Below are 26,805 nucleotides of genomic sequence, written 5' to 3'. Positions count from 1 at the left end.
TTAAGCTCTAAGCACTTCAAGTCCACTGAAATGTAACTGTACAAAATGAACAAGCTTAATATACCACAAAAACAAGCCAGCACTACTTTGTTTGCTTTTAATTGAATTTATTTAAATAGGATAAGGCTACTTAAAAGACAACTCTTTACATACAAAATGTACATTACGTTAAAGTTTGCTGTACTCAAGTACAAAAACTGCACAAGTGTTTAGTAAAAGGGAAACAGCACACCATTATTTCAAAACATACACATTCTTACCATTTTACAGCATTCAAGAAGTGCCTTTTATGTCATAACAGTGAATGGAGAACTTCTGTCAGTAATGAATTAAGCTACAGTTTTTTGGTTTCAATATTAACCAATATTAAAAATGTAAACAAGCTTTCAGATCACTACAGACAGCTTCTTTTAGTGAGTTAACTAAGTGGATTCAGAAGTTGATTTGGGGTTTTACTAAGTCTGGGAGCATTATTATTTATCATCCACATGTAAAATGGATCTAAACTGGCTTCACCGTGAGCCACTGAGATTTAATGACAATGTTTCCAGCAACGTAACTAGATTTCTGCCTCATAAGTCACTACCAATAATCCAGACGAAACAACAAGTTTCACAGAAAACCAACATCCATGTTAAATTATCAAAGGAAGGGAAAACAGGTTGGGTGGTTGGTTGTTTGTTTTTTTTAAGAACGCGACTACATACACTAATGCCCTCAAGGTACTTCTCTGTCTTCCTATTCCTGTTCCTCTTCAACTGTTAGTAAATTGAGAAAGCACTGGCCTGCATTCCATAGGTTTTCATCATATTTTTATAAGCATGATTGTAATCAGGAAAACAAGCAAATTTGCTACATCAGCACATTTTTACACTTATGCATGTATAAAATATGCCTATGTATTTAAGAAAACATGGCACTAATCCACTCACTACTTCCTCTCAAAGATTCATATCAAAGTCTAATAACATACTTTCATCCGTGCATTTCTTACTTCATACGTCAATAAGAGAAACTTCAATTTGAAGTAATGCTGTTAAATAGTTCATCTCTTATTACCAACCTAACTTGCCCTGTAAATTCTACACTCCTGTTTTGTGCAATAAAAAGGAAAAAAAAAAATTGTCTCAGACTATCTTATTAGCAGAATGGTCAGTTTTCTCATCTAAGCGAATTATCTTTTTGAAGCCAAGAAGGCTCTTGGGATCACTCTGAATCTCAATAGCTATTTTAACTATTTAACCAGAAGTGGAACAAAAACTGAATCTTACCAAAACAAAAAAACATATATACTTATACGTGTGAATCATAGGGACATGCAGGAGATGAACTACAATAATCTTGAAAACTAAAAGTGAGGGGTTTAGTATATTGTAACATTACCACTTTTCAAAGAAGTAATGAACTACTTGGTATACAAGAGTAGACACTCTTAAGGTGACTGGTGATAATGATTCCAGCTTTACAACAGGGAACTTTTAAACTTGTTAAAACTTCACAGCAATCTGAAACCCTGTAAGGTTTAAAAAGAATTGTACTTAAACTGTGTAAATATGACTTATCTGTTTGAAAATATGGAAGTAACATTTACATTTCAAGCACCATTAGCTACTTCATGGCCACGTAACATGCTGGATTTTCTTCTTTGCTTCCGTAGGCTTTAGGTCATTCTGGAATACAAGAAAAATATATAAGTATTCTTAGATACACTGTGCAAGTAGAAGTTAGTAATTAATCTGCCATGTTCCAATCTAGTACTGACTGCTGCTATACTCACCTATATGCTACTACAACAGCTTTCTATTGCCACCTTGTGGAGAAAGTTAAATATCACAGAACTTCTCTAGAGAACATAAAAATAAAGCAAATGAATTTAACTACCTGTGAATCATACATGTCTTCTGCTTTTTCTTAATCCTACAATTAGTTATGCAAAAATACCTTTCAATTATGGAGCTTAGAAACAGGTACATATTGGAGATTCAAAACATACTTTTAAAGTTGTTTCAGATTGCTTTCCTAAAATACTTGTTGAAATGGGATTGTGTAAGAAAAAAAAAAACAACATATAACTAGGAAACCAATTTACTTTTGTCAAATAGTAAAAAGATTAGAAAAAGAGACGGAAATGTATATATTCCTTTGTAATGACCTGTATAGAAAAGTCAAACAACTGCCAAAGCATCAGATGAACTCATCCTTCAAGCCCTGCCCCAAGAAACCAGAAAAAAATCAAGCAAGACCAAAGTAAAACAATGGGAGATTGAAGTAATTACCTTTCACCATCTAAAATAAGAACAACAATTTGAAAAATTAGAGCTTTAACAGTTTACACAAGCAGAGTAAAGACAGGTATATGAGTTTTTGAGAACATTCTGCATCACATGGGTTTGAGGAACACAACCTAGAGATCTCTTCTCCTTAAGAGTTTAAATGTTAGTTTATTTACAGCAATCCTGTGGATTGCAACCACTGAAAGGTTGAAGGGAATTAGACTAAAAGATCAGAAGCACAGTTCTGTGCCATTCAGCACAAGAACTACAGTTTTTCTTGAAAGTAAAGGAACATTTGCTTGCTTGAAATTGTTACCACTGTCATTATACTAAAAATACATCAGGCTTTACATTCTACAGCGATCCGCCAAGTGTACCGATTCCTCCTGGCTGCATTACTCGTTATTCAGTACCACAATCTTTAATTTCAGACAGTAAAGTAACATCCATACAACACATTTGCCTAACTTCAAACATGTCGGACCAACATTAACCAAGGCATGACTGAACTTACTGGTATTAACTTAAATAACGTAAACTGTGGCTAAGATAGAAAGTCAAGTGTGGGAATTCATAGCTTTTGAGTGTCAGTTATACAGTGTCACTTAAAAGTGTTCATAATTGCATCTACAGAACATTTAAATTAAAGAAGCTGTGAGGTGTATGCTAAACAAGTTTCAAAAGCTCTGTAGTTTTGTAGTTTGAGATCTGACCAATACTAAGAAGAGTTCTAAATACTAAAATAAATGAGCGATACTGTTAATAGGAAACACACTTCTCCAGCACTAATTTGACTCAGGGTCTCAGCCATGATTCTTGTAAAAGCTGCTAAAGCTATCTTTCAGAACAGCCACATGTATAGGTGTTCATGTTTAACAGAAGTCTGATACAACCTACCAATCCATGCAGCAAGGATATTACCTGCATTCTTTCATGAAAGGATTTAAAAAAAAAAAAAAATACACAATTTGAATAGAAAGCATTTTGTGAGGCAATACTGAGAAAAGAGAAGTTAGGTCTGGTGTCCTGGGAAAATTTTAATCTATGTAACTGCACACTGCATATCTAAAGCTCCCCCTGCAGTTCAACTGAGAACAGATGTTTCTATTTCTTCCTTTGAAAAGCTCAGACTTATTCCAGATATTCCCATATTCCAGTAGCAATGTGAAAATTCCTTCATTTGTACCATGAAGGGATACAACACAAATATAAGACTTACCTCTACCTCACAGCATGTTTTAAAGAGATAGCCCATTGCTCCTTGCTCACTGACAAGCCCTTAAAGGCTAATCACACCTTTGCCAAAATTAACCAGTGTTCTATCCTTCTCCCCCACTAGCAGCTACATTCAGCACCATTACCTACACTTTCAAAGATATGCCCTCTTGAACTCATATATCCTGCCTTATCTCTTCTCTCATCACTTCAGCTCATCACCCTCATTCTGCCCTTATCTGTAGCGTAGTTCTGTTCTCTACAGAAAGTTTGTTTGCAGCTGAATCTGACTTGCAGAAAGAAAATAACTATTTACCTTTATGCTTAACATCTCACTCACCAGTCTTCTACTTGAGAACAGCACCCTTCTGTTCAAGATCTCAGCATGTCTTTCTCATCATCTTATAGAAGCCTGGGTACCCGATTAAGATCACCATGGCTCAAAATGAGCACTCGACCTTTGGCTTCTTCCTTCAACTAGTATGGTTTGTTGTTATGGCTTCTCATTCAGACCCACAATCTAGGCAGCTCTCCAGATTTTTACATCCAGTTCCTTCCTCTAGCTTGCCAATTCCTATGTGAGATTTAAAACAGATGGTGTTCTTCCTCTAAGGATGTATTCTACTGCTCTCAGCATCTCACTTTAGTTCTCGTAACAACTCTTCCTTCACTTTGACAAATGAAAGCTTGTTCTACTCAGTCATTCAAGTGTGATTGTTACAAATGTTATCATTCCATTTTTTTCTTCCCTACTACAGAAACAGACCACTTGTCCTCCCTTTAAGGCTGTTCATATTTTTCTAATACCTGTTCTCTCTCTCAGACCTACCAGTAAGATTATTTTGTGTTTTATTTGACTGCTACCAGCACCACTTTGAGTATTACCTACTTACTCATTTTAAAATTACATGCATGTTTTCTACAAGGCTGCCTCTCTCACACAGAAGTTTCCCATGAACAAGTACGTAGTACTTCATTTCTTTCTTTCTGATCTTTCCCAAACCAGCTACACTTTTGCCTGTTTGTAAATAAAGACTCTACTATTACTCCAAAATAAAATAATCCTGGAAACTCTTATAAGGGTCTACCTTTGGCTCCTGCAAGTTTCAATTAAAAAAAAAAAAAAAAAAAAAAAAAAAACACAAACAAAACAAAACTGTAAAACAAGATACTGAACGCACATACCGGCAAATCAGATTCTTCTTTTGGAACAGCTCTCTTTAACTTCACAACAGTAGTTCCTGCTACTGGAGACAAAGGGTACACCTTCAGACTAGCCAATACGCTGCTGTTAGTCTTTGAAATATTGTTCTGCTTAGCCTCATTATTCCTCATTCCCAGCTTAGCGTCCTCTGACAAACTGGAGGCTGAAATGTATGTTGAGGCATTTGAAGGAACTGATAATCTTCTAACAGTATTGGTGGTGCTTCCAGCTGGAGGAGGTTTTAGGCGATCAGCAGCTCCGTTCTCTGTCTTCTTCACCTTTATGCTTGTACTTGTTGAATTGCCATCAAATACAATTAATGGTCGTTTCCTTAAAGCTTCTACCGTTCTAACACTGAAAATACAAATTGTAAAATTCTCAGAAACACAAGCTAAACGATCCAAAAACAGCATATCCAAGACACAAGTAGTGAAAATGAATTTAATCTTGGCTTAAGTGAAAACATATCCCAAAATACTTACCTTCAACTCTCAGCTGCTCCAAACTTAGGCAATAGAAATTGTTTCCAAAATGTAACAGGGGGAGGGGGGCAGAGGGTTGTGTGAGGAGCAGTGTTCCTCAGCAAAGGTTGTGTGAAGAACTTTCGAGGCAGACAATTACAGTTGAATGACCAAAGACTGTATGCTTATACCACTGCAACTATTCCAGAGTAATAAAATAGATAATAAGTATTTCAAAAGGTGAATATTTGAGAAAGTGCGTGGCTACCTTACCTACAAAACCAGCATCTAATATTCCAATATTTCTAAACCTCCCTGTTTCCACTCTTACTCAAAATTGTAATATTAAGATAGTCCAAAAGACTGTTAGACAATCAAACATCAAGCAAAAAAAGCATACCTGTTTTTGAAATAAGTTGTCCTTGAACAAGAACCCTAAGCTGATTTAATGACTTCTTTTTTTTAATAATTTGTGCCTTTAAGCCTATGTGTAGTCACAGCTGGCCAACTTAGTATCAGCTGATTTATGAAAAAGGAATACTATCAAGCTAACATCAAAAGGGCAGTATCAGGAAATATCCTGACTCTCAGAAAATAAAGCACAAAGTTATCATAGCTCACTCTATATGAATTTAGAGTTTTAAAAAAGCATTGCTCAAGAATGACAAAGAAAAAGTTCTTGGGAAGTACAGATTTAACAAATAAAAAAATGAAGCCACCATTAAATTCTATAATACTCCTGTTTAGAAACTTCAGTTTTCAGTACGCACTTACTGTTTAATCTTCTCATATTAAACAGAGGAATCAAAGTTGAACTATAGTGTTTTCAACAATAAAATATATGCATTAATTTGTAATTAAGGAATTTGACAATATTGATCTTAGGTATCTCAACAGACTTTAAAATAAGCTGCAAGCAGAGACTCCATTTGTTTTACTTGGAACAACATTAGATTAGTAACTGCTGATAAACCTCACATATCAAGAAATCACACATTGCTTGCACAATTTCTGTCAAGAACAGGAGCCTCTTAAAAAAAAAAAAAAAAATCACTAAAGGAGTCACAATTTGAGAGCCCACAGAGCAAGAGAAAGTTCAGCTCTTATTCAGATTTGCTTCTAGATTACTATCTGGTCACAACAACGTATGTCACATGATCCTCCTCTTCTTCTATTCATCGGGTTCCCGGAATTGATAGAGACAAAGAGAGAACTTTAATTCATTTGGGACTTGTTTGTCAAGAAACCAGACAGAACTCTTGGCTTCTATCTGCAGTAGATGCAGTTTCTAGGAAAGCTTCTATAAAATGACAATAGGTTCCAAGACCCAGAATGTTCAGCCAGGTTATGTTGTTTCAGTTAAATTCTACTGAATCAATAGTAGTATTTAACACATCCATTAAATTAAGGAGTATAACTTCACTTGAAAAGCCTAAAAAGCTGACACACACTTCAAAAATAAAACATGATACTTTTTGCTCACTTTGGTTTTGTCCAAGAATTTATTCAATACTCCTGACAAGGAACACATTCCCCAGCAGACTTTTTGGAAAGCCAGTTTACAAACTATGTGAAAGAAAAAATTTTATACCTTTTTTCAGTCACCTTCCTTAACATAAGAAGTCTGCTTTTCCTGTGGAGACTTTTTTTGTTATTTTATATTATTCAGCTTGGTGAGGACTGGTAAGTCAGGAAATAACTACAATTCTAGGAGGTTCGTTATCTATTCTAAACTGAATTTTAGAATTGTAGCACTTCTACAAATGACCACAATACAGATAACATTTCCAGAGAAACACTTTGGGAAAGTTCCAAAAGAAATTTGGATGCTGTATCGTCAAGAAGTGTGTCACATCTAGTTTTTAGATACATGGATCACAGAAGAACACAGAACCTTGGGTGTGACATTCACTTACTTTATATAAAGTACAGGCAGCTTAAAAGCTTCAGAGCAGGACTCGTGTTAGCCAGCACCCTTCTGAAGGAAGACACTGATGCTAGCTAACAGCTGAAAATAACTGTTTGGGGATCGTGCCCCGTTCTGCAGGACACTCTGTGAAACCTAGATTTCAATGCACATCTCCTACATCTTGGAGAAATGTTCTAGCCACACTTTGCACTGGGCTGGACAGAGGGCATGCTCTAATCTTGCTGTTTACTTTGTACACGTGGTACAGAATACAAGATTTCCTAGAGGAAGCAAAAGATTCTCTGAGTGAGCAATCTCAGTTTCCCCTGTTTCACATGATTACTCACGTAGTCAGGATGGCATCTGAGCAACTCCCAATTATGAGGACAATTTAATGAAAAATGCTGCTGTTCTTGTCCAACTTAGCCTGGTACTTAAGGTAGCACTCTAAAACCAGAGAGAAGTGTAGTTTTTAGTTCCCACCCCCTGATTACTGTTACTAAAACAGGCAGGCAATCACACCCCTGTGAAAATTGGAAACTGGTCAGAATTACCATGTTTTACACCGAACTCAGTATTATCAGTGCATTAGCAGTTCTCAGAGGATGCCAAAGCCGCCTCTCAGGTGACTAAGGAGAAATGATGAGCTCTACCAAGGCCACAGCTCTGAGCATGTAAAACCACAGTGCTCCTAGAAACAGAGTTTGAGTGTGAGTCTTCAGTCTCGATGGCACTTCAGAAACTACATATACATATTGAGATTCATACCATCCTCTTTATTCCAGCAGGCAAAATGATCTTACAGATCTACAAAATTAACTGTCCCTGAACACAAATATTTTCTGAAATGTTTGAAGTTGGACAGCCTGCATTTGTTTTTATTTGGCATGATTGTCTGCAAGCTCAAATATTCAGTAACAAGATGCAGAAACCATCATCTGTGACCTCAGGTAGTTGATTGTATTATTGAATTATAATGTGTTATGGCAGCTCAGCTGATATACAGCAAGTCTTCTAGGACATGCCCTCAATCACTCGCAGTAAAACTAAACACAATATTCAACACTGACTTCCAAATTTTGATGTGTTTTTACCTCCTATCTGTAACTACTAGAGGCATGCAAACACACACTGAGCTGTCCTGATCAAGTCTCCGAGCCTCACATTAATTCCAGCACATGTCGTAAAGCTGTGCTTTCCACAGAGCTTTTCCATTAGAAAGCTCCTGTTGTTCATACAATCAATCAGTTTATCTGACTTCTAAGCCAAACTAACAGCATGGTTAGTTCCCACCTCTGACTTGCACATAACTTACAGCCTCACAATACCTAGGAATTTTGTTTTGTTTTTGAAACAAGAACGCCAAGTTCTACTTCCTCCTCTGCACAATGGCATGGTGCCAGTTTCGCTTAAGCGGTACACACAACTATGAGAAAAAGTGTAATCTTTTAACATCCAAAAAGATGACTGAAGTTCCTTGACACTTCCCATGAATATACTATAACTGAATTTTCCTCTGTGCAACTTTTACTTATTGAAAGTGCTGAAAGTCTGTTTCTCCCATTTCTCTGGGGTTAGTAATACTAGCAGTAAAAAATTAACTTTTCTAGACAGTATTTTGCCAGCAAATTTGTTAAGTATGAAAGATGTACTACAATCAAAACCACTAACTGCTGGAAAATCTTAAAACTGTATAACAACAAAGCAAAAGACTAAGCGTGGTATGCTAGATGTTAAGTGCTAAGAGCAACTGGTAAAGAAAAGCAGACTGGTAGATTAAACGTATCTCCTTTTACTCACTATTTTCCCAGCATATACTAAACAGGTTTAACCATTATTAAATTTTAGTGCATCAAAATAAGAGCACCTAAACTTATTCTACATATAAACTGTGGACAAAGGCAAGCTCCCATCTAAAAATTCAAATTGCCTCCTTTTCTCAAAAACATCCAGCCTGTCTTTATTTCTTTGATAAAAAAAAAAATTATTTTGCACCTATTTCAGCACACCAACAGTTTCTTATTATTCGAACGCTATTCTTATGTGTTCATCCTCAACTTGCAAGCAGTAAACAAACTGAGGTACTATAACCTTTTATGCACATGGGAAAAAAACCTGACATTATAACAAGATAACTCAGTGTCCTAGCCACTAAAACTTTAAAAAATTAGGAAAAAAAAAAAAAAAAAAAAAAAATCACTTAACAGAATTGGTTTAGCTTTTCCCAGTTAGAAACTTCAGTAAAGCTAAAACAGAGTCATGAAATCAACAAGCTGTAATACTGCAAAACTATGAGAATTCCCATCCACCTTTCCTTTAGCATTTACTGCAGAAGCTAAATCAGAATGCTGCCCATGCAGATCACATGTCAAAATCAAAGTCTTGGGCAGGGGGAAGGTCAGAAGGAAAAGAGATTCAGTAAAATAAACTTTTGCGGAAGATTTTGCTTTCAATCAAATACAAACAGAAAGGTTTTAAAACCAAGGCAGAATGTTTCTTTCAGAAAGTAGATGTTAGTTTTGAATTGGACACACAAAACTGCTGCAGCATACACCCCTGACCCTAGAGTAGACCAACCCTGTCCAGGGAGTAAGCATAATTAAACATGCTTTTGATACTTTTCTTAAACACTGTAAATATGATTATTATGTAATAATTATAAGGTGAAATAAAAAATAATTACAATTTCTTCATTATAAAGTATCTTGAAACGTACCAATAACCTGGTATCAATACAGGCTGGGGGTGAAGGGACAGAGCACAGCCCTGCCGAGAAGGACTTGGAGGATAAAAAGCTGGTCGTGAGCCAACAATGTGCGCTCATAGCCCAGAAAGACAACCATATCCTGGGCTGCATCAAACTAAGCATGGCCAGCAGGTTGAGGAAGATGATTCTGGCCCTCTACTCCACTCTCATGAGACCCCCACCTGGAGCACTGCGTCCAGCTCTGGGGTCCCCAGTACAAAACACACACGGACCTATTGGAGCAGGTCCAGAGGGGGGCCACAAAAATGATCAAAGGGATAGAACACCTCTCCTATGAGGACAGGCTGAAGAGAAGGCTCCAGGGAGATGTTATTGCAGCCTTTCAATACTTAAAGGAGGCTTATAAGAAAGATGGTGACAGACTTTTTAGCAGGGCCTGCTGCGACAGGACAAGGGGTAATGGTTTTAAACTAAAACTGGGTAGATTCGGGATAGATATAGGGAAGAATTATTTTACGCTGAGGGTGGTGAAACACTGGTTGCCCATAGAGGTGGTAGATGTCCCATCCCTGGAAACATTCAAGGTCAGGTTGGACAGAGATTTGAGCAACCTGATCTAGCTGAGGATGTACCTGCTTATTGCAGGGGGTTGGATTAGATGACCTTTAAAGGTCCCTTCCAACCCAAACCATTCTATGATTCTATGAAAAGCAGCACTATAAAGTAGATATCATTAATAAGATTTGGATGACAAAAAAAAAAAAGATTATCTTCCTCTTTTCCCTATCATTGGAATAGTAGAATTTAACACTTCTGACACAGGAGATCTGGCACAGCATTCTCTGTAAATTGTAACAATGTCCAAAAGCTGTACAAGTCTCATTAATCAGGCAAACAAAGATTAAACTAAATGCATTGTCCTAGGTTCTCCAAGTCTAGCCCAATAAAAGCTAAATTACCTTTTATTCTCACTTTTTGACTCATTCTGCTGTCTTTTCTTTTCCATCATTTTCCCCCATCTACTTTTTGGTAAGTCACGCTGAGGCAGGGGAATGGCATGTTGAATGTAGAGATCTGTGAGACCATCTTTGTCCATCTTTACATCATTTTCGACTAGTATATTCTTCTGCGGGGAACAGAAAAAAAGTTGTTGTTATTATGATAAATTCAAAGCACAGGCATCTTAGTGGCATAATTTCTTCTTTCAAAAGCCACTTTAAGGTAGTGTATTGAGCATAAACACCAAAGTTTCAGAAGTGAGGGGGCTGCAGGGGTGACCGCTGTGGAGAGGCCATGAACTGCCCTCTGCCAATGACAGCCTGGTCTCCTGCCTTCCTAGTGTCAATTTCCTTTATTTCCATGTGGATTACACTTGGTCCCTCCCTTCAGTGAAGCAATGGGAAATACAGGACTGCTTGGGTCACTGCATAGTGGTTTCTTTTTCCATTACCTGCAAGAGCATCTCTTCACATATCTCCTCAGGTGACTCTTCCTGTATGTCCTTTTTTGCCTCCTGGCCCTTGTGGCTGCCACTCTTTGCTAAGTGCATTTGAGGACAGGAGGTCCTCTGCTTGAAATTTTGGTGTGTGATGGGTTATATTCATCAGTGTCAGAGACAGTCGGATCCAGCTGTGACCAGTACTGGGCAGTTCATCACCTCTGTGCACAGAAGTCAACCCTGCAACCCCTCCCTATCCAAAACCCTGCCATTTTTCCCAATAAAAATAGTAGCCAAAAAAAAAAAAAAAAAAAAGACAGATATACTGTTGACTGATGTTTTCATGTACTCTTAAACACACTTCCTTTAATCTAACTACAATACCAAGAGCTCATCTTCACACTTCTAAAGAACAGGCAACTAGAACATAACACAGTTTAAACTTATAGATGTAGAGCTATGCTTCCTTCCACGGTTCCCAAAGAATAAGTTGCAAAGGGAGATTTCTAGTAACTGTCAGTTATAACAGAACACCAGTTTTCTTTCTAATTGTGTATATGGTTATGAAAACAAAACTTCTTGGTACCTCCTGCCAAACTTATGAAAAAAGAAAAAAAACCCTACTATGTCTTAGAAACTAGAGGTCACCAAAAGCAGGTCAAGTCTCTGCCACTACTGGTTCCAGCAACACTTCATGAGTTCTGATGTGGGCCTAAAACCTGTACATTTTTGTCCACATAAACTACATGGACAAGAACATAAAAAATTCAGTGAGCTCATACAAAAACCTACAACTTTGATTACTATGTTTTCACACACCCAAAATTTTCAGGCAAGGCAGTAACAAGTATTCCAAATCACATCAGCTGAAGCTTCATACGGTCCCAAAGCATTTATAACTCACTTTTGAACTCAAGGTTTTTTTCAATTACACATACTTAAGCATTAGCTGGACTGCTTACATAGGAGGTATTTCCTTAATTCACTGGGTACGAACATGGCAACTTTAAGAGAACAGAGACTGCATTTCACAGATAGTTCTAATGAACACAAACACTGTCTAGCAAACATGCTGATGCGGGTAAATTCTTCTTTAGCCGTTCAAACGCAGCCCCTCTGCAAACAGGGAGACACCTCTCACCGTACAGCCCTCCTCTAAGCACTCAGCCTGCACAGCACAGACGGGCGTTTTGGTTGGGTTCCCCCCCCCAAACGCTTCTTGCGCACCCGTTAAGGGCGACACAAAGCCTTGGAAACCGCAAGAGAACTGGGAGAAAACTTCCCGTGTAGGCGATGGGGAGGGGGCTAGGGCTTTCCCTGCGGAGCAAAGCGGGGATACGAAGAGGGCGGATCTAACGTGGAGGGGGGACGCGACCACAAGCAAGACCGCGGGCTCGAGAGGCCTCCCAACCCCCTTCCCTTCCCGCCGGGCGAGGCAGGCGCCGCGGCCGCCCCCCCCCCAGCCCCGCCTCAGGGGCGGGCCATCTCCCCGGCGGCTGCCGGGCGCACCTGCTCCAGGGTGAGCAGCAGGAACTCCTCCGAAAGCAGCTCCGGGTGCAGCAGCAACTCCGCCGCCGGGCGCCTCAGCCCTCGCTCCTCCTTGCCGCCACCGCCCACTCGGCCCCTGCCCTGCGCCGCCATCTTCTTCCCCCGGCGACACCTCCCCCTCCCCGCCCCCCCCCGGTCCCTTTTCCGGCCTCCCACAATGCCGCGCGGGAAGTGACGCGCGCAGCGTGACGTCAGGGCGGCGTGCGGTTTGGGAGGGGAGCTTTCCCGGTTTTTCCCGCCGGTAAAAATGTGTGTGATGGAGGTGCCGTCGGGCCGGTGACGGCCGGAGCGGAGGACCCGCGGGCGGTCGGACAGGGACGGGCTGGGGCTATCCAGAGCGGCCGCGCTGCGCCAAGCGCTGCTCTGGCGTCACGTCCTGGCGCGGGACGCGGTCTGCGACGTAGGCAGCCTGGCTAGGGGAAGGCAGGAGCTGCGTCCTGCCGGCTGAGCTCGGCTCGGACGGGCAGGGGTGGGAAGGAGTTTGGCCTTGCCGAGGGGTTGACGTCATATCCCAACCGACACCGCCGAACGGGGAGGAGGAGGGCGGGGCAAAGGCGTGTTTCGTTGCGGTTCCGTCAGCGTACAGCAGGAAGTAGGGCGCGTTTGCGCTGCCGTAAAGGCGGAGCTTTGCCGCCCAACTAAACGGGGGCTAAAATTGTGCCCGGGTGAAAGCGGTGACTGTTAACCCTTCTTCATCTGCAATAATAGGAGTCGCTACGTCATTCCAAAGGAAAACAACGTGCTAATGCGCTTACGCGTTTGAACGCCGAAGAGGGAAGTACAAATGATGACATTAGCAAATTAACCGCGTTGTCGTTAGAACACGGAGCAGCAGTCCAATTTGAAGGACCTGAAACCTTTTACACAACTCAGAGGCGAGACGTGACGTCACACGAGTAACGTAACAAAAACACACACGTGGCTACATGACACTATTGCTAAATAGAATCATAGAATCAATAGAATCAGTGAGGTTGGAAGGGACCTTTAAGATCATCAAGTCCAACCATTAACCTACCCTGATAAAAACACCACCACTTCTAAACCATGTCCCTAAGCACCTCATCTACCCTTTTCTTAAACACCTCCAGGGATGGTGAATCCACCACCTCTCTGGGCAGCCTATTCCAATGTTTAATAACCCTTTCAGTGAAAAAATGCTTCCTAATATCCAATCTAAACCTGCCCTGACATAACTTGAACCCGTTTCCTCTTGTCCTATCACTTGTCGCCAGGGAGAAGAGGGCAGCTCCCATCTCTCTAAAACCTCCTTTCAGGTAGTTGTAGAGGGTGAAAAGGTCTCCCCTCAGCCTCCTCTTCTCCAGGCTAAACAACCCCAGATCCCTCAGTCGTTCCTCATAAGATTTGTCCTCCAGACCCCTCACCAGCTTTGTAGCCCTTCTCTGGACACACTCCAACACCTCAATGTCCTTCTTGTAGTGAGGGGCCCAAAACTGAACACAGTACTCGAGGTGAGGCCTCACCAGTGCCGAGTACAGGGGGATGATTACTTCCCTAAATAGACGCAGCACTTCCAGGAACACTTAATTCAAATTGTTAAAAATCGTTTAAGTGCGTAAGCCAGCAACGTCTACCGGCGCTTATTCCCGATGGCGCCCTCTATCACCGCCGCTTACGCCATTTGTTACCCGCAAGGCCTCGGCGGTCCCACTTCCCCGCCTCCCGCCCCGCCCGCGGCGGCGGCCGCTCCTCGGGCTGTCCCGGAAGCGCCTCTTAACCCTCTCTACGTCAGGGCAGCACCTGGTCCGCAAACAACTATGACGTACCTACAATAATAAGCGGCGCTCTCGGGACCTGCCCAGATCGCCAGTGACGTACGTCGTTTGCGCTGTCGGGATTGCACGCCGCCAGGCCACGCCCCCTCCCGTGGGTGGGGTTCCGAGAGGCTCCACCCACCAGCCGTTACCGCTGGGACGGCGGCCCCACCTCCCTCCTCTCCCGCGTGACCGGAAGGGCCCTGGCCTCACCTTCGTCCCTCCCCACCGGGAAGCGCTGACGTTTGTGCGGGGCGGGGCCTGTGCCACACCGGAAGCGGCGCGTCCCCTTCCTCCCCACCCCCCCCGCCCGCCGGCGGACCCCCGTGCGCCGCGGGGCCTGGGCGCTGACAGCGCGGCCTGAGGCGGCGCCCGCCCCGGCCCCGGCCGCCGGCAGCGCGTTGTGAGGCCTCGAAGCGGTGGGCACGGATCCTGGTGTGGCGGCGGCGCCTGGCGCTGGCAGGTGGCTGGGGGAGGGCGAGCGGGAGGAGAGGCTCCGTCGCCTGCCGGGGCGGAGGTGGGGAGCCGCGGGCCTGGTCGCTGCCGGGCCTGGTCGGGCCGCGGGCTTGTGAGGGGATCGGGGTGAGGGGAACGGCGCCGCTTCCGCCGCGCGGCCCGCGGCCCTGGGGGAGGGGGGGCGCGCCCGGGGTGAAGCGCGTCCCCGTGTCCTGCCGAAAGGGGTGGGGGGGCTGGTGCCGGCACCTGGGCTCTGTGGGGCCGTATGCAAAGGTTAATTAGGGCTCCCGCGCAGTTAATTGCGCAGGGTGTGTGTAGGAGTATGTGTACGTGAGGGAGCGGCGCGGAGGTCAGGCGGGCAGGCGGGGAGGGAGGGGGCGGGGGGCTGGTTTGCGGGGCAGCAGCAGACGAAACGTAAAGGCTAGAGCAAGGTATCACGGAACAGCAGCGGGGGAGAGCTGCTTTCCACTTTCTGCCGGAAATGAGCGCGTGCAGGGTTATTAGTGCACTCAGGAAAACAGAATTTATGAGTTTGATAATTTGCTTGCCTGTTGATTTTTTTTTTTTTTTTTTTTGACGGCAGACATCCCCATTATCTTGTTTGCCGGAGTTCTGAACGGCTACGAAGTGGCATACTGACTGACTCCTGTTCCTAACTCTGGGGCGGCCTCTTGCACTTTAAAGGGACAGCACGTTCTGCAGAACTTGTTTCTTTGCAGTCCACATAGGCCCCTAAGCTCTTAGAAATGAGAAGAAAATAAACGTAAAAAAAAAATTTCACACGCACATTATGTGTGTTGACATTGGTTGTTCTTAAAAGCTTTTTCACACCTTTTTTCTAGCATGAATGTTTTAATATCTGTGCTACCAGGCTTATGTAGTACTGCATTATATTTTTTGTTCTTTCTGCTCAGGGATTTATGTCTAGGGATTTTATTTTTGTTGTTCCTTAAGTGCTTTAGGGATGTTGTGTGTCTATTTTGATTTTTCTTATGTACTTTTCATCTACTTTCATTTTGTGAGGTTTTTAATACATCTTGGTGAAGAAAAAAATTCAGTAGTTCTCCCAGTGGCATGCCTTAACATTTTTAGCTTGGGCTACAGGAACGTTAAGTTGCTGACAGGTTCAGGTACAAAAGCTGGCTCACCAATAGCTTATCAGTTCGGGCTACACACAGGCTCCTGAAAATGGTTGGGGTTTTTTTGGCAGTCAACCTTTGGGCAGCCCTCTTTAACACGCTGTGTTTATTTTGATAACATTGGAGGATAACATGGCTGTGTTGCCAGAGACTTGCATTATCATTTTACCTTAGGCTATTTGTCTAGTACTTCCTGGGTTTGGGGTTTTTTGTTGAAGGTCAGAACGCTAATTTACACCCTAGGTGAGGATGCAATTTGAAAATGTCATGGAAGCCCAAACTAAAGTCTGTTTAACTTCTGAAAAAAATAGTAAGTTCTTGGTGTAAAAGATCACGACAATCTCTTTGTAGCATGGTTTGCTTCTGGCTATAGTCTTAGTCTGATATAATTTTACTTAGTGTTACTTGTGAGTTGTGTACCTTACCTTTTCTCACTCAGTTTTGGAAATTTTTGCCATGGTTTTCGATGTTCTTTTGCAAAAGCAAAGGATTTTTTTAGATGTAATAATTTGAAACTAAATTCATTTTGACTATGGTTTGTTCACAAAAGCATTTTATTAATGTTGGTCTCTCTGATCCACAGAAATTTCCTTTGATGTTTTATATCTCCATTGTACATGTGAAATAAAAATAATTGTAGGTTATTTCTCAAATCTGTTCAAGATGTTTACTGTTGCATCTTCACCTGTGTTGGCTAAGTGGTTGTTACAGAGTAGTTGACAAATTGAAAGGTGATTAAACAAAGTCAGCAATTTCTCATCTGCCCTTCTTTGGAATGTTGAACACAGTTGTATTCTGGCTTCTTATAAAAATAACACTAGTCTGGAGTACAGTAAAATGACACGGATGGTTTTGAAAACACTATTAATCGCTCTGTAAATTGCATCTGTCCCTTGACAGTGCTTGGTGTTAAAAGGGTAGGTATAGTTTGCAGAATATAAAGAACAGAAGTGCTGCTTTGCACCTAAAGACAGTCTTTTGGAATGGTTGTGATAGTAATGAACAGAAACTCTTCTAATTTCAGTGATATTGCATCGTGAGCTTAATGAATGCTTTATGGACCACATGTCCAAATTGTGTGAATGTGCCTTATAATTGCTGATGCATATAGTCTGATACAGAGAATGTGTAAATAGCACTGAATAACAGATATTATTAAAAAAAACCCAAACAAACAACCAAAAACAGTCCCCCCCCAAAAAAAAAACCCATGCCCCACCAAACCCAAACCAAACCCACAGCTTTTATTGCGAGCTGGATGATACCTTGTGTAAATTGTTATTTAAGTGGCTTGGAGGTTATGTATTTCTGATTGCTGGAGAGTAAGGAATGTAAAGTGTGTGTTTAAATAGAATATGCCTATGATATTTTGCTAAGAGACTATGTACTAATAGGCCTAACCTGAGTGTAAAGCAACATGTTGACTTGTTGGTCTAAATGCCTTGTCGCTTCTCTAGAAATCTGAGAGCCGCAGCTTGTATGTTTGCATGTACAGGTGATGGAAACCTTTACGTGAAAAGTTTATAAATCACTAAGTACTAGCAGGAACCACTTGTAGTGCCAAAGTGTCTGAGAGAGCCAGTAATATGCTGGTTACTTGTGGAGAAAGCATCACTTCAAAATAGCTGAGTGCTGTTGTGAATCTGCTTCAGAATAGACTTGAAGTGGAAGCATACAATTCAACTCATTTCTGTGGTTATTAATGTGCTCATTCTGGCTTGTGTAATCAGTTTGGAAATAGATTATTAAAAAAATGCAACAATGAAGTTTTTGTATTGGTGAATGTTAAATTGCTACCTCTGATATTTGGTTATGTGTGTGGAAGTAAATAGTGCTTTTTTTTTGTCTTTAATCAGATCACCCAGAAGACACAATGAGTGTTAAAGCTTTCAAGCTCGTTTCTGCTGTTGAGCGGGAGATGTTAATGGGAGACAAAAATTACATCAACATCGAATGCATTGAGTGTTGCGGAAAGAACCTTTATATTGGAACCAATGACTGCTTTATCTATCACTTTCTGTTGGATGAAAAGATATCAACAGCTGGAAAAATAACTTTTGCTGCTACCAAGCAACTGCATAAATACCTGGGCTTGAAGAAGCCTGTGAGTGAGTTGAAAGCAGCCTCTGCCCTCACCAGGCTTCTTGTGCTTTGCGACAACACAATAACACTAGTTAACATGATGAACTTGGAACCTGTCCCCACTGGTGCTAGAATCAAAGGAGCTGTAACATTTGCAGTAAATGAAAACCCTGTGAGTGGGGATCCTTTCTGTGTTGAAGTCTGCATTATCTCAGTCAAGCGGCGGACCATTCAAATGTTCATGGTGTTTGAAGACAGAGTCCAGATAGTGAAGGAAGTGTTTACTCCAGAGCAACCCTGTGCTGTGGCCGTAGATGGTTATTACTTATGTCTTGCACTTACTACACAGTATATAATTTTGAATTATAATACTGGCGTCTCCCAGGATCTATTTCCTTATTGCAGTGATGAGAAACGGCCAATTGTGAAAAGGATAGGGAGACAAGAGTTTCTGTTGGCTGGTCCCGGAGGCCTAGGTGAGACTAAAGATTGTAATTTTTTTGCAATTTTTTTATATTCTCCCTCTTAATTTTTCTCAATTTGGGAAGTAAAGCTTAATTGATTAAGTGTTGTGCACAATAATGATAATTTTCTTCACAGGCCTATACTGGAATGTTAAGATAAAAAGCTAGTTGGTAAATTTTTGGCTCTAAGTATTACTATAACTCTCCTACTTTTATAATGCACAAAAATCTGATTGTTTGTATTTTAATTATATCTGTAGAAAGCTTCATTTCAGTATAGGCAGCTACCAGTAGTAGTATCGTGCAGCCCAGAGTAAAAAAAAACTTGGTTGATACCAGGTGAAACTTCAGAGGCTGATAGCATCTCTGTAGTGACTAGCTGGACTGGGTTTTGAGGTGCTCCGTGTTGCTATAAAATTATTAAATCAATGTAAATGAGTTAATTTTTTCCTCACTTGCTATTAAGAGGAGCTAACACGAAGTCCATTTTATAGCTTGTGACAGATTTCACAAGTAGGTATGTTGTACTACAGCGCTAGTAAGAAATGTTAGTGGAAGTAAACTATATCCCAACTCTTGTAGAAGTAAACTCTGTCCTAACCGCAGATGATGTCAGATACTAGCCAGTTCTTCCATTTGCCTAACTTTTAATAGTATTTTTCAGCTCTGTTTTACAGAAAATGATAGTTTTGTATTGCAAAACCAAAGTCAGATCATGTGAATTAATGCTCTTGTCTAATAGACAGATGATTGTAAGGACTACTGCTGCTGTAATCTGTCTAAATCAACAATATGCTGTGAGGTCAGTAATCTTGAGCTTTTTTTGGAAAAGCTGCAACATCCCAGAGCTGACAGACCATAGGCAGAGTGCTTTCATGCTGTTTGCCATATGACTCTCCATTTAGGAAATGCAGTTTATGTATCTTCCCTGACACATTAGGAATAGCGTGACACAAAAATCACAAATATTTAGGTCCTTAATTCAGGGATCTGCATGGGGTTTATTTTTTTATATAAATTCCATAGAAAAGCAAGAGTACAATCAGTTGTTTATATTGAAGTTTTGCCTTGTGACTAGACTGTGAGATGTACATCAACTCACTAGTTTTTCTTGAAAGAACTAGGCACTCATTAGAACATCAGTTTATGCAAATTAAAGATGCTCCAAAATGAACTTGTTTTTTTCAGACTTAGGGCTTTCTAAGTCATCTTGGTTGCCCACTTCTTATTCAAGCTGTTAGTTGCTTTAGATGTGGGTGTGTATTTGTGGACATTAACCATTTTAGTAGTTCTGTGAAAGTTGAAATATGGGAATTGACTGTCTGAAAGTATTCCCTTTTGACATGTTTCTAAGGAGATCCCATTCTTAATTTAATCTTTATTTATCTGTTTAGGAATGTCAAACCAGATTCTGTTCAACTGGTTCATTTGGTTTTTGATTTAAGAAGAATAGATACACTTTCAAAAGTGTAATTGTGTTTAGTCGGAAAGCAGAATTTTATTTAGTCTGACTTTTGCTTTTACCCGGTGTTCTAGAAGAGAGCTATATAATAAGACCTTTACTCATAAAATCCATCATCCTTGTGTAAGTAGACTGTCCTGGGGTTAAAATAGCAGATATATGATACCTTAAGCAAATGCACTTCTGCAGCTCTAAACATGCTATAAGCTTCCATTTTTCCCCATAATGTGGGCAAAATCTACCTTGTGCTAGCTCAGACATCTTACAAAGACTGGTTGCTATGAAAGGTACAGTTTTTCCTTGCCTAATTCAGCTTGTGGGTTGTTTTTTTTTTTAATTGTCTGTTCTCTATTCCCTCCCCACTGGTGTTTTGATCAGTATTATCCATTTTGCTGTTCTTCCTTGGTAAAGTTCTTAGTGTTTTTAACACTTGTCTGTGAAGTTGTTGAGCACCTTTAATAATATAATAATAATATCTTGGCATTTGAGGTAGGTCTCTGCTGTGAAGTGAATGGACTTAAAGGCTTGATGTAAATCTTCAGTTCTAATTTTGGTTTGCTTTTGTGCGTCTTATTGGTTAAAGCATGTTTGTTTGGCACTGGGTAGAGCATCTATGATAAATTCAGCCTCTTTTACTGAGATGGATGTATTCTGCATTAATATATTTGGCTTTATAGTGTTTGAAGTGACATTTATCTAGATTAATTTACTTTTGAGTTAAGACTGGAATTTAGAATGGCAGAAAGCAACTGCTTGAAGCGGTAATCATAAAGTAAAACATCTTTGTGGTTTTTGGTTATGTAACCTTTTTCATTACCTGGACTCTTTGCATTTCAAACTGATTGTTAGAATTGTTCATAGTTGATCCATAGACTTAGCCATTTGGTACTTTGTTGGCTCTACTTGCAGTTAGTATATAGCTCATTCTTTCAAAGGGATGAGGAACTTTGGTTTTGATGCACCTTCATTCTGTCCAGTAATTAGTTCATTCAGAATTGAAAATCAATTTTTCCTGTTTATGTATGAAACCGTGCTTACCAAAATTCAGTTCTTCATTTCATGAAGCATGTTTCTAATTGGATTTCCTGTCGTACAGAGGCTTTAGTTTTTTAAAATTTCATCGAACAGTTCCCACATGTTGGCACAGGGCACGCTTCTTAGCACCAGCTGGAGCAACTACCCCAAAACATCAGACGCCTCGACTCAGACTGAGCTCCAAGGGATGGTGCAGCTCTTCAGGTCTTGAGCTGAAGGGAGCTGTTGGTGCCTCTTGCTGAGACTGGGGCAGGGAGAAATTTTGTCCTTGCCTACAGGAGATGTGTGCTTGGTTGAGGATTTGTGTTGCCAAGTAAAGGAGATGCAGGAGGAGGTCAGCAGAGTGCATGACATCAGAGATGACAAAAAGGAAATTGAATGTTCTCCAGAACCCAGGAATGAGCTTGAAACCCCAACTGTACTGAGGGAAGAGCAGGCTGAGTCTCTGCTTGTTCTGTGGTGGCAAAGGCTGGAAACTTGTGACTTCTCATAAAAGGAAGAATCCCCCTTTTCTGCCTGCAGATCGGCATGTACAGAATATGTTCAATGTTCTGGTAGCAGATGAGAATCAGGAAGCTCTGTCCAACAAATCATCTGAGCCTGTACAATGCAGTAGCATCAGGAGGAATTAGCAAGTGAGGAGGAACATCTTGAGGAGGAGTGGGTGGATAGTGCAGGTCACCAACTGGTTGCACAGCTTGCGGTGACAAGGGATTTGGCTTTTATGATTATGGATCCCTATTTAAGGAAGAGATGGGATACACCAGGCCAAGTAAGGCAAAAGTGTTTTTCACAACAGGCTGACCAACCTGGTGACGGGGATTTAAACTAGGTTGTAGGCTGAGCTGGCCAACTCCAGATGATGTGGATGAAAGACTTCGTAATCAACAAATAGAGCTGAAGAGGTCCTGCTTCAGGCATATACAGACAAAGTAGTGTGTACAAAACAACATGATGGTGAAAGCACTCTCGCATTTTCTGCAAAATCAGCACAGCTATGTGTTAACAGCTGAGGTAGGGGTTACCCCTTACATGAGAGCAGCAGGAAGGTGTGGTGGTGTGCCTTGGGACAAAGGAGGAGGCAGATGAGAGTTTATGGATTAGGGTTAGAGGGCAGGCTAACGTGGGTGAGATTGTGGTGAGTGACTGCTACAGGCCATCTTACCAGGGAGAAAACATAGGTGAGGCCTTCTTCAGATAACAGGAAGAAACATATATTTGCAGGTCCTGATTCTTAGGGGGCACTTGAACCACTCCAGTACCTGCTAGAGGGGCAGCACAGCAGGGCACAAGCAGTCCAGATTTCAGGAGTGCATTGGTGTTAACTTCTTGACACAGGTGACTGAGGAGCTGATGAGGGGATGTGCTCTGTTGAACCTGGTTAGGGATGTGAATGTCAGAGGAGTGGCGTTGCTGCAGTGTCCGTGAGATGAAGTTCAGGATCCTGAGAGAAGGGAACAAGGCAAAAAGATCAGAGCCTGGACAGCAGGCTTTGGTTTGTTCAGGATCCTGCTTAAAAAAATCGTACCGGATATTGTCCTGATGAGAAGGACTACCTCCTCCAAGTTCAAGAGTGGTCCATCGCAATGAGCAAGAAAAAAGCAAAGGTGGCAGGAGGCCTACATTAATGAACAAGCAGCTCTTGGCTAAACTCAGGTACAAAAAGGAAGCAAATGAGGTGACAGCAGGGCCAGGTGACCTGGGAGGAATATAGAGACACTGGCCGAGCATGTAAGAATGGGGTTAAGGACATCAAAGTCCATCTGGCATTGACTCTGCTGAGCACCATGAAGGGCAACAAAAAGAGCTTCTACAAGCATATCTGCAGCAAAGGAAGGCTAATGGAAGGCCCGCTGCTGAATGGAGTGGGGGACCTGGTGCCAAAAGACATGGAAAAGGCTGAGGTGCTTAGTGCCTTCTTTACGTCGCTTGTTACTGGTATGACATTCCTTCAGGAATCCTCAGCCCCTAGGACCAGTGGGAAAATCTGGAGCAACAAAAACTTCACCTCACTAGAGAAGGACTGGGTTACGGAACATTTAAATAAATTGGACAGACAAATCCATGGGACCTGATAGGGTTGCACCCATGAACGCTTGAGGATGGTGGTGAATGTCATTGTGAGGCTGCTCTTGACTATCTTCGAAAGGTGATAATGATCAGGGAATGTTCCTCAGGACTGGAAGAAAACAGATGTCTTCACTTCTGTCTTAAATGATCAAGAGAAAGGATCCAGGGAGCTACAGGCTGGCCGGCTTTACCTTGATCCACAGAAAGGTGATGAAGAAAATCCAGGAAGCTATTTCCAAATATACAAAGGACAAGAATGTGATTTGGAGTAATCAACATGGATTTACGAAAGGGAAATTGCCTGATCAGCTTGATAGTCTTCTGTGATTAGATGCCTAGCTTGGTGGATGAGGGGAGAGCAGTGATATTGTGAACTTCAGCAAGGCTTTTGACGCTATGTCCCATAACATCTTTGTAGACAAACAGATGAAGAATGAGCTACAGAAACAGTGAGGTGGATTGAAAGCCTGGCTCAAAGGTATGTAGTCAGCAACACAAAGTCCAGCTGGAGGCCAATCACTAGTCATGTACTCTAGGGTGTCCATACTGAGGTCAATACTAACTTCTTCATTAACAACGTGGATGGTGGGGCAGAGTGCACCTTCAGCAAGTTTGCAAGTGATACAAAAGTGGGAGGAGAGGCTGATACACTAGGGGATTAGGTTGCCATTCAGATGGACATTGATAGACTGAAGAAATGAGCTGACAGGAACCTCATCAAGTTCAGCAGAAAGAAATGTCAAGTCCTGCACCTAGGGAGGGACAGCCCCATGTACCAGTACAAGCTGGGGGCTGACTGGTGGGATAGCAGCTTTGCAGGGAGGGACTTAGGGGCTTTGGTGGGCAAAGTGACCATGAGCCTGCAATGTGCTCTTGTGGCAAAGAAGTCCAACAGCCTACTGGACTGCATTTAGTGGTGGGCTTGGCAGTGTTAGGTTAACAGTTGGGCTCAATGATCTCAACGGTCTTTTCCAACCTAAATAATTTGATTAGGAAAATGCTGCCAGCAGGTTGAGAAAAGCAATTTTTCCCCTCGGTTGTAGTGAGACCGCGTTCGGAGTTCTGGGTTCAGTTCTGGGCTCCCTGGAGTGGCACGAGATACTGGAGTAAATCCCCTGAAGGACCAGAAAGACAACTAAGTGATTGGAGCAGCTCATATGTGGAGAGGCTGAGAACGCTGTGACTGTTCAGTCTGAAGAAGAAAATGCTTGCAGAGATCTTATCAACATGTATGGGGAGCATAAAGAAGACAATAGCCAAACTGCTCAGTGGTATTGTATCCAGCAAAAGGATGAGAGGCAGTCGGTACAAACTGAAATACAGGAAGTTCTACATAAATGTAAGAAAACAAATTCCTCATTGTGATGGGGGGCAAATCAGGAAACAGGTCTTGGAGAGGATATGGAATCTCTGTTCTCAGAGATACTCAAAACCTGATGGGGTGAGGTCTTGAGCAACCTGTTCTAGTTGTCCCTACTTTGAGGAGGGAAGTTGGACTAGACAAGTCTCCAGAGATCTCTTCCTGCTTCAACTATTCCATGACTTCAATGAGTAAAAAAAAATGACAAATTTTAAATACCTACTTTTAGTTTATTCCTTTTGCTTTTCCAGAATAAACTCTTCTCAGTGGCGCATGGTTTGAACAGTTATATCGTGATTTGAGTAGTCTACAAATGGAGCTGGAGAACTGAGCCTAGAGTACTAAGCAGAATGATTCCTAGAAGGTTACACAGTGCCTTTTCTCATAACTGATGACATAGCATAAATCAGGGCCAGTAACAAGCATGTTCCCTTCTTGTTTTCACCCACTTACAGTGTTCCTCGTGCTGTCAACTTTTATAACTTAAAAGTTTTCATATTCCTTTTTAAACAAGTAGTAATACTAATAAAGAAGTTTTATTTCGATTTTTACAGTTATTTTTCACTAAGAAGCTTTTTGTTTTAAAACAAACAAGTAAAATCTACGGTGTATTGCACAAAGTCCGGAGTAACCTGATGTAAGTTGGTCCCACTTTGAGTGGGGGGGCTGGGCTGGATGTCCTTCAGAAACTCCTTCTGACTTAAATTATTCTATGATTCTATAAATTTCTAGATCTCTTGGTGTGGAAAACAGTGTAGTTGTGTTTTGGGTAACTCTTCTAACCTTTGGATAGCGTATGCATTTTTAATACGGAATCGATTACTGGCTTCATCTCAGTTTCATCAAATGCATTCCTGTACTATAAAAAAGCCATGGTTTCTGACTGTTGTTGTCATGTTTATTGTTATCCTTAGGTGAGAGCAGGATGAAGACAGAAAATACATCGTTCTACCACAGAAGCTGTAGTTATTGAGGGCAAAGGGATGTAGAGAGACATTGACTTGGAAAAGTACTGTGCATTGCTCTGCAGACCCTTTCACTTCCATACAGGGTTTTTTAAAATTACCTAAAAAAGAGCTCCATCATTAAAAAAAAAAACTTTTTAAAATCAGCTTTTATAATATTCTTTTGAGAATGTCAGAGAAATAGAAAATTCTAAGAATTAGTATTTCAAATATAATTAGCACTGAGTTTACTACTGGTTAATAGTATACATTCTGGTTACAGTATGTATGTACAGTATACATACTGCCTATGGCAGGGGGGTTGGTATTCGATGATCTTCAAGGTCCTTTCCAATCCAAACCATTCTATGACTCTATGGTTAGTATGTACTTAACTCAAGTTTTCTCCCAGTTTTTGAAAAGGGACTATAGCACAGGGTAACAACTGGAAGGCACAAAAAATGGATAGTGCAGTCTGCCTGGCATGAAATTCCACTTCTGATCTGTAAGAATATTGAGACCTATAGAGGAAATTTGGAATTACATATTATGGCAAAAAAAAAAAAAAAATAATTTAAGGTGCTGTGATTGAAAAGCTGATCGTTATAGTGAAAAAGCAAATAGTATTATTTGCTAATAGTCAGATGTAAAAGTTTTATTTTGTGTTGCACCCTTAGTCAAGAGAAAGGGCTGATCATTTCAAAGCTGCTGTAAAGGACCCAGAAGCTTAGTCTGTATACCGTAGTTCTGTAAAAATTTACAACCTTCTGTTTTCCTTCCCCCCCAGCCCTGCTATGGTCCTCCTACCCAGCTACCATTACCTCATTATCCTCTGTTTGGCAGAGATTTTTGTAAATTGAATAACATAATCTTTTAATCTCCTCTGTCCTGTAAAGCTCAGACTTACTTTGCCAGCTGTCAAGTGTCTCATTCCTGCCAAAGAACAGTTTTCATGGGTATGTCTTTCTAATAGCGTGAGAATACTGGTTTAAAGGGGTATGCACTCACGTTTAAAACAGAAGTTTACGTAGTGCTTCAGTATGGCTGAGCTGGAAGAGGGTTACTGAACTAGGTTTGAAAACTTTGGCTGGAGATTTTCTTCAATTAATGTCTCAGGAAGAAGTGGGGAGTACCAGGTAGCATAAATAGGAACAGTGGCATGTGGTCCAAAACCAAGTCAAACTTCTATGAAACTAGGAAAAGGAATGAGGACAGAATAGACAGGAAGAAAGATAGTGGCAAAGGAAAAATACAAATTAACTG

At 41.3% G+C, this 26,805-nt stretch overlaps 2 protein-coding genes across 4 annotated transcripts in view; one reads left to right on the top strand and one right to left on the bottom strand.

The window, feature by feature from the left end:
• Positions 1 to 102: 102 nt before the first annotated feature.
• Positions 103 to 14,589, bottom strand: LOC309686252 (ashwin; the record flags this gene model as incomplete). Of its 3 annotated transcripts, none has more annotated exons than XM_082498832.1 (4): positions 103 to 1,670; positions 4,674 to 5,046; positions 10,729 to 10,895; positions 14,543 to 14,589. In XM_082498832.1, the coding sequence occupies 3 exons, from the start codon at positions 10,863 to 10,865 to the stop codon at positions 1,614 to 1,616; spliced, it is 567 nt and encodes a 188-aa protein (XP_082354958.1). In that variant the 3' UTR covers positions 103 to 1,613. The 3 variants fall into 3 exon arrangements, with proteins under 3 accessions (XP_082354958.1, XP_082354956.1, XP_082354957.1); XM_082498830.1 differs by lacking the exon at positions 14,543 to 14,589 and adding an exon at positions 12,717 to 12,848; XM_082498831.1 differs by lacking the exon at positions 14,543 to 14,589 and adding an exon at positions 11,220 to 11,258.
• A 313-nt stretch (positions 14,590 to 14,902) lies between these two features.
• The window catches only part of TGFBRAP1 (transforming growth factor beta receptor associated protein 1), a 36,669-nt gene continuing 24,766 nt past the window's right edge, over positions 14,903 to 26,805 (top strand). The window contains exons 1-2 of the mRNA XM_082498789.1: positions 14,903 to 14,993; positions 17,982 to 18,683. Of these exons, the coding sequence (XP_082354915.1) occupies positions 17,999 to 18,683 (685 nt within the window). The 5' untranslated portion in view covers positions 14,903 to 14,993; positions 17,982 to 17,998. The remainder of the gene's footprint in view (positions 14,994 to 17,981; positions 18,684 to 26,805) is intronic.

This window comes from Vanellus vanellus, assembly GCF_965231255.1.
Source record: "Vanellus vanellus genome assembly, chromosome: 1".
Taxonomy (NCBI): domain Eukaryota; kingdom Metazoa; phylum Chordata; class Aves; order Charadriiformes; family Charadriidae; genus Vanellus; species Vanellus vanellus.
The sequence above is the reverse complement of the archived record's forward strand: the minus strand, read 5'-3'. Positions and strand labels throughout refer to the sequence as shown.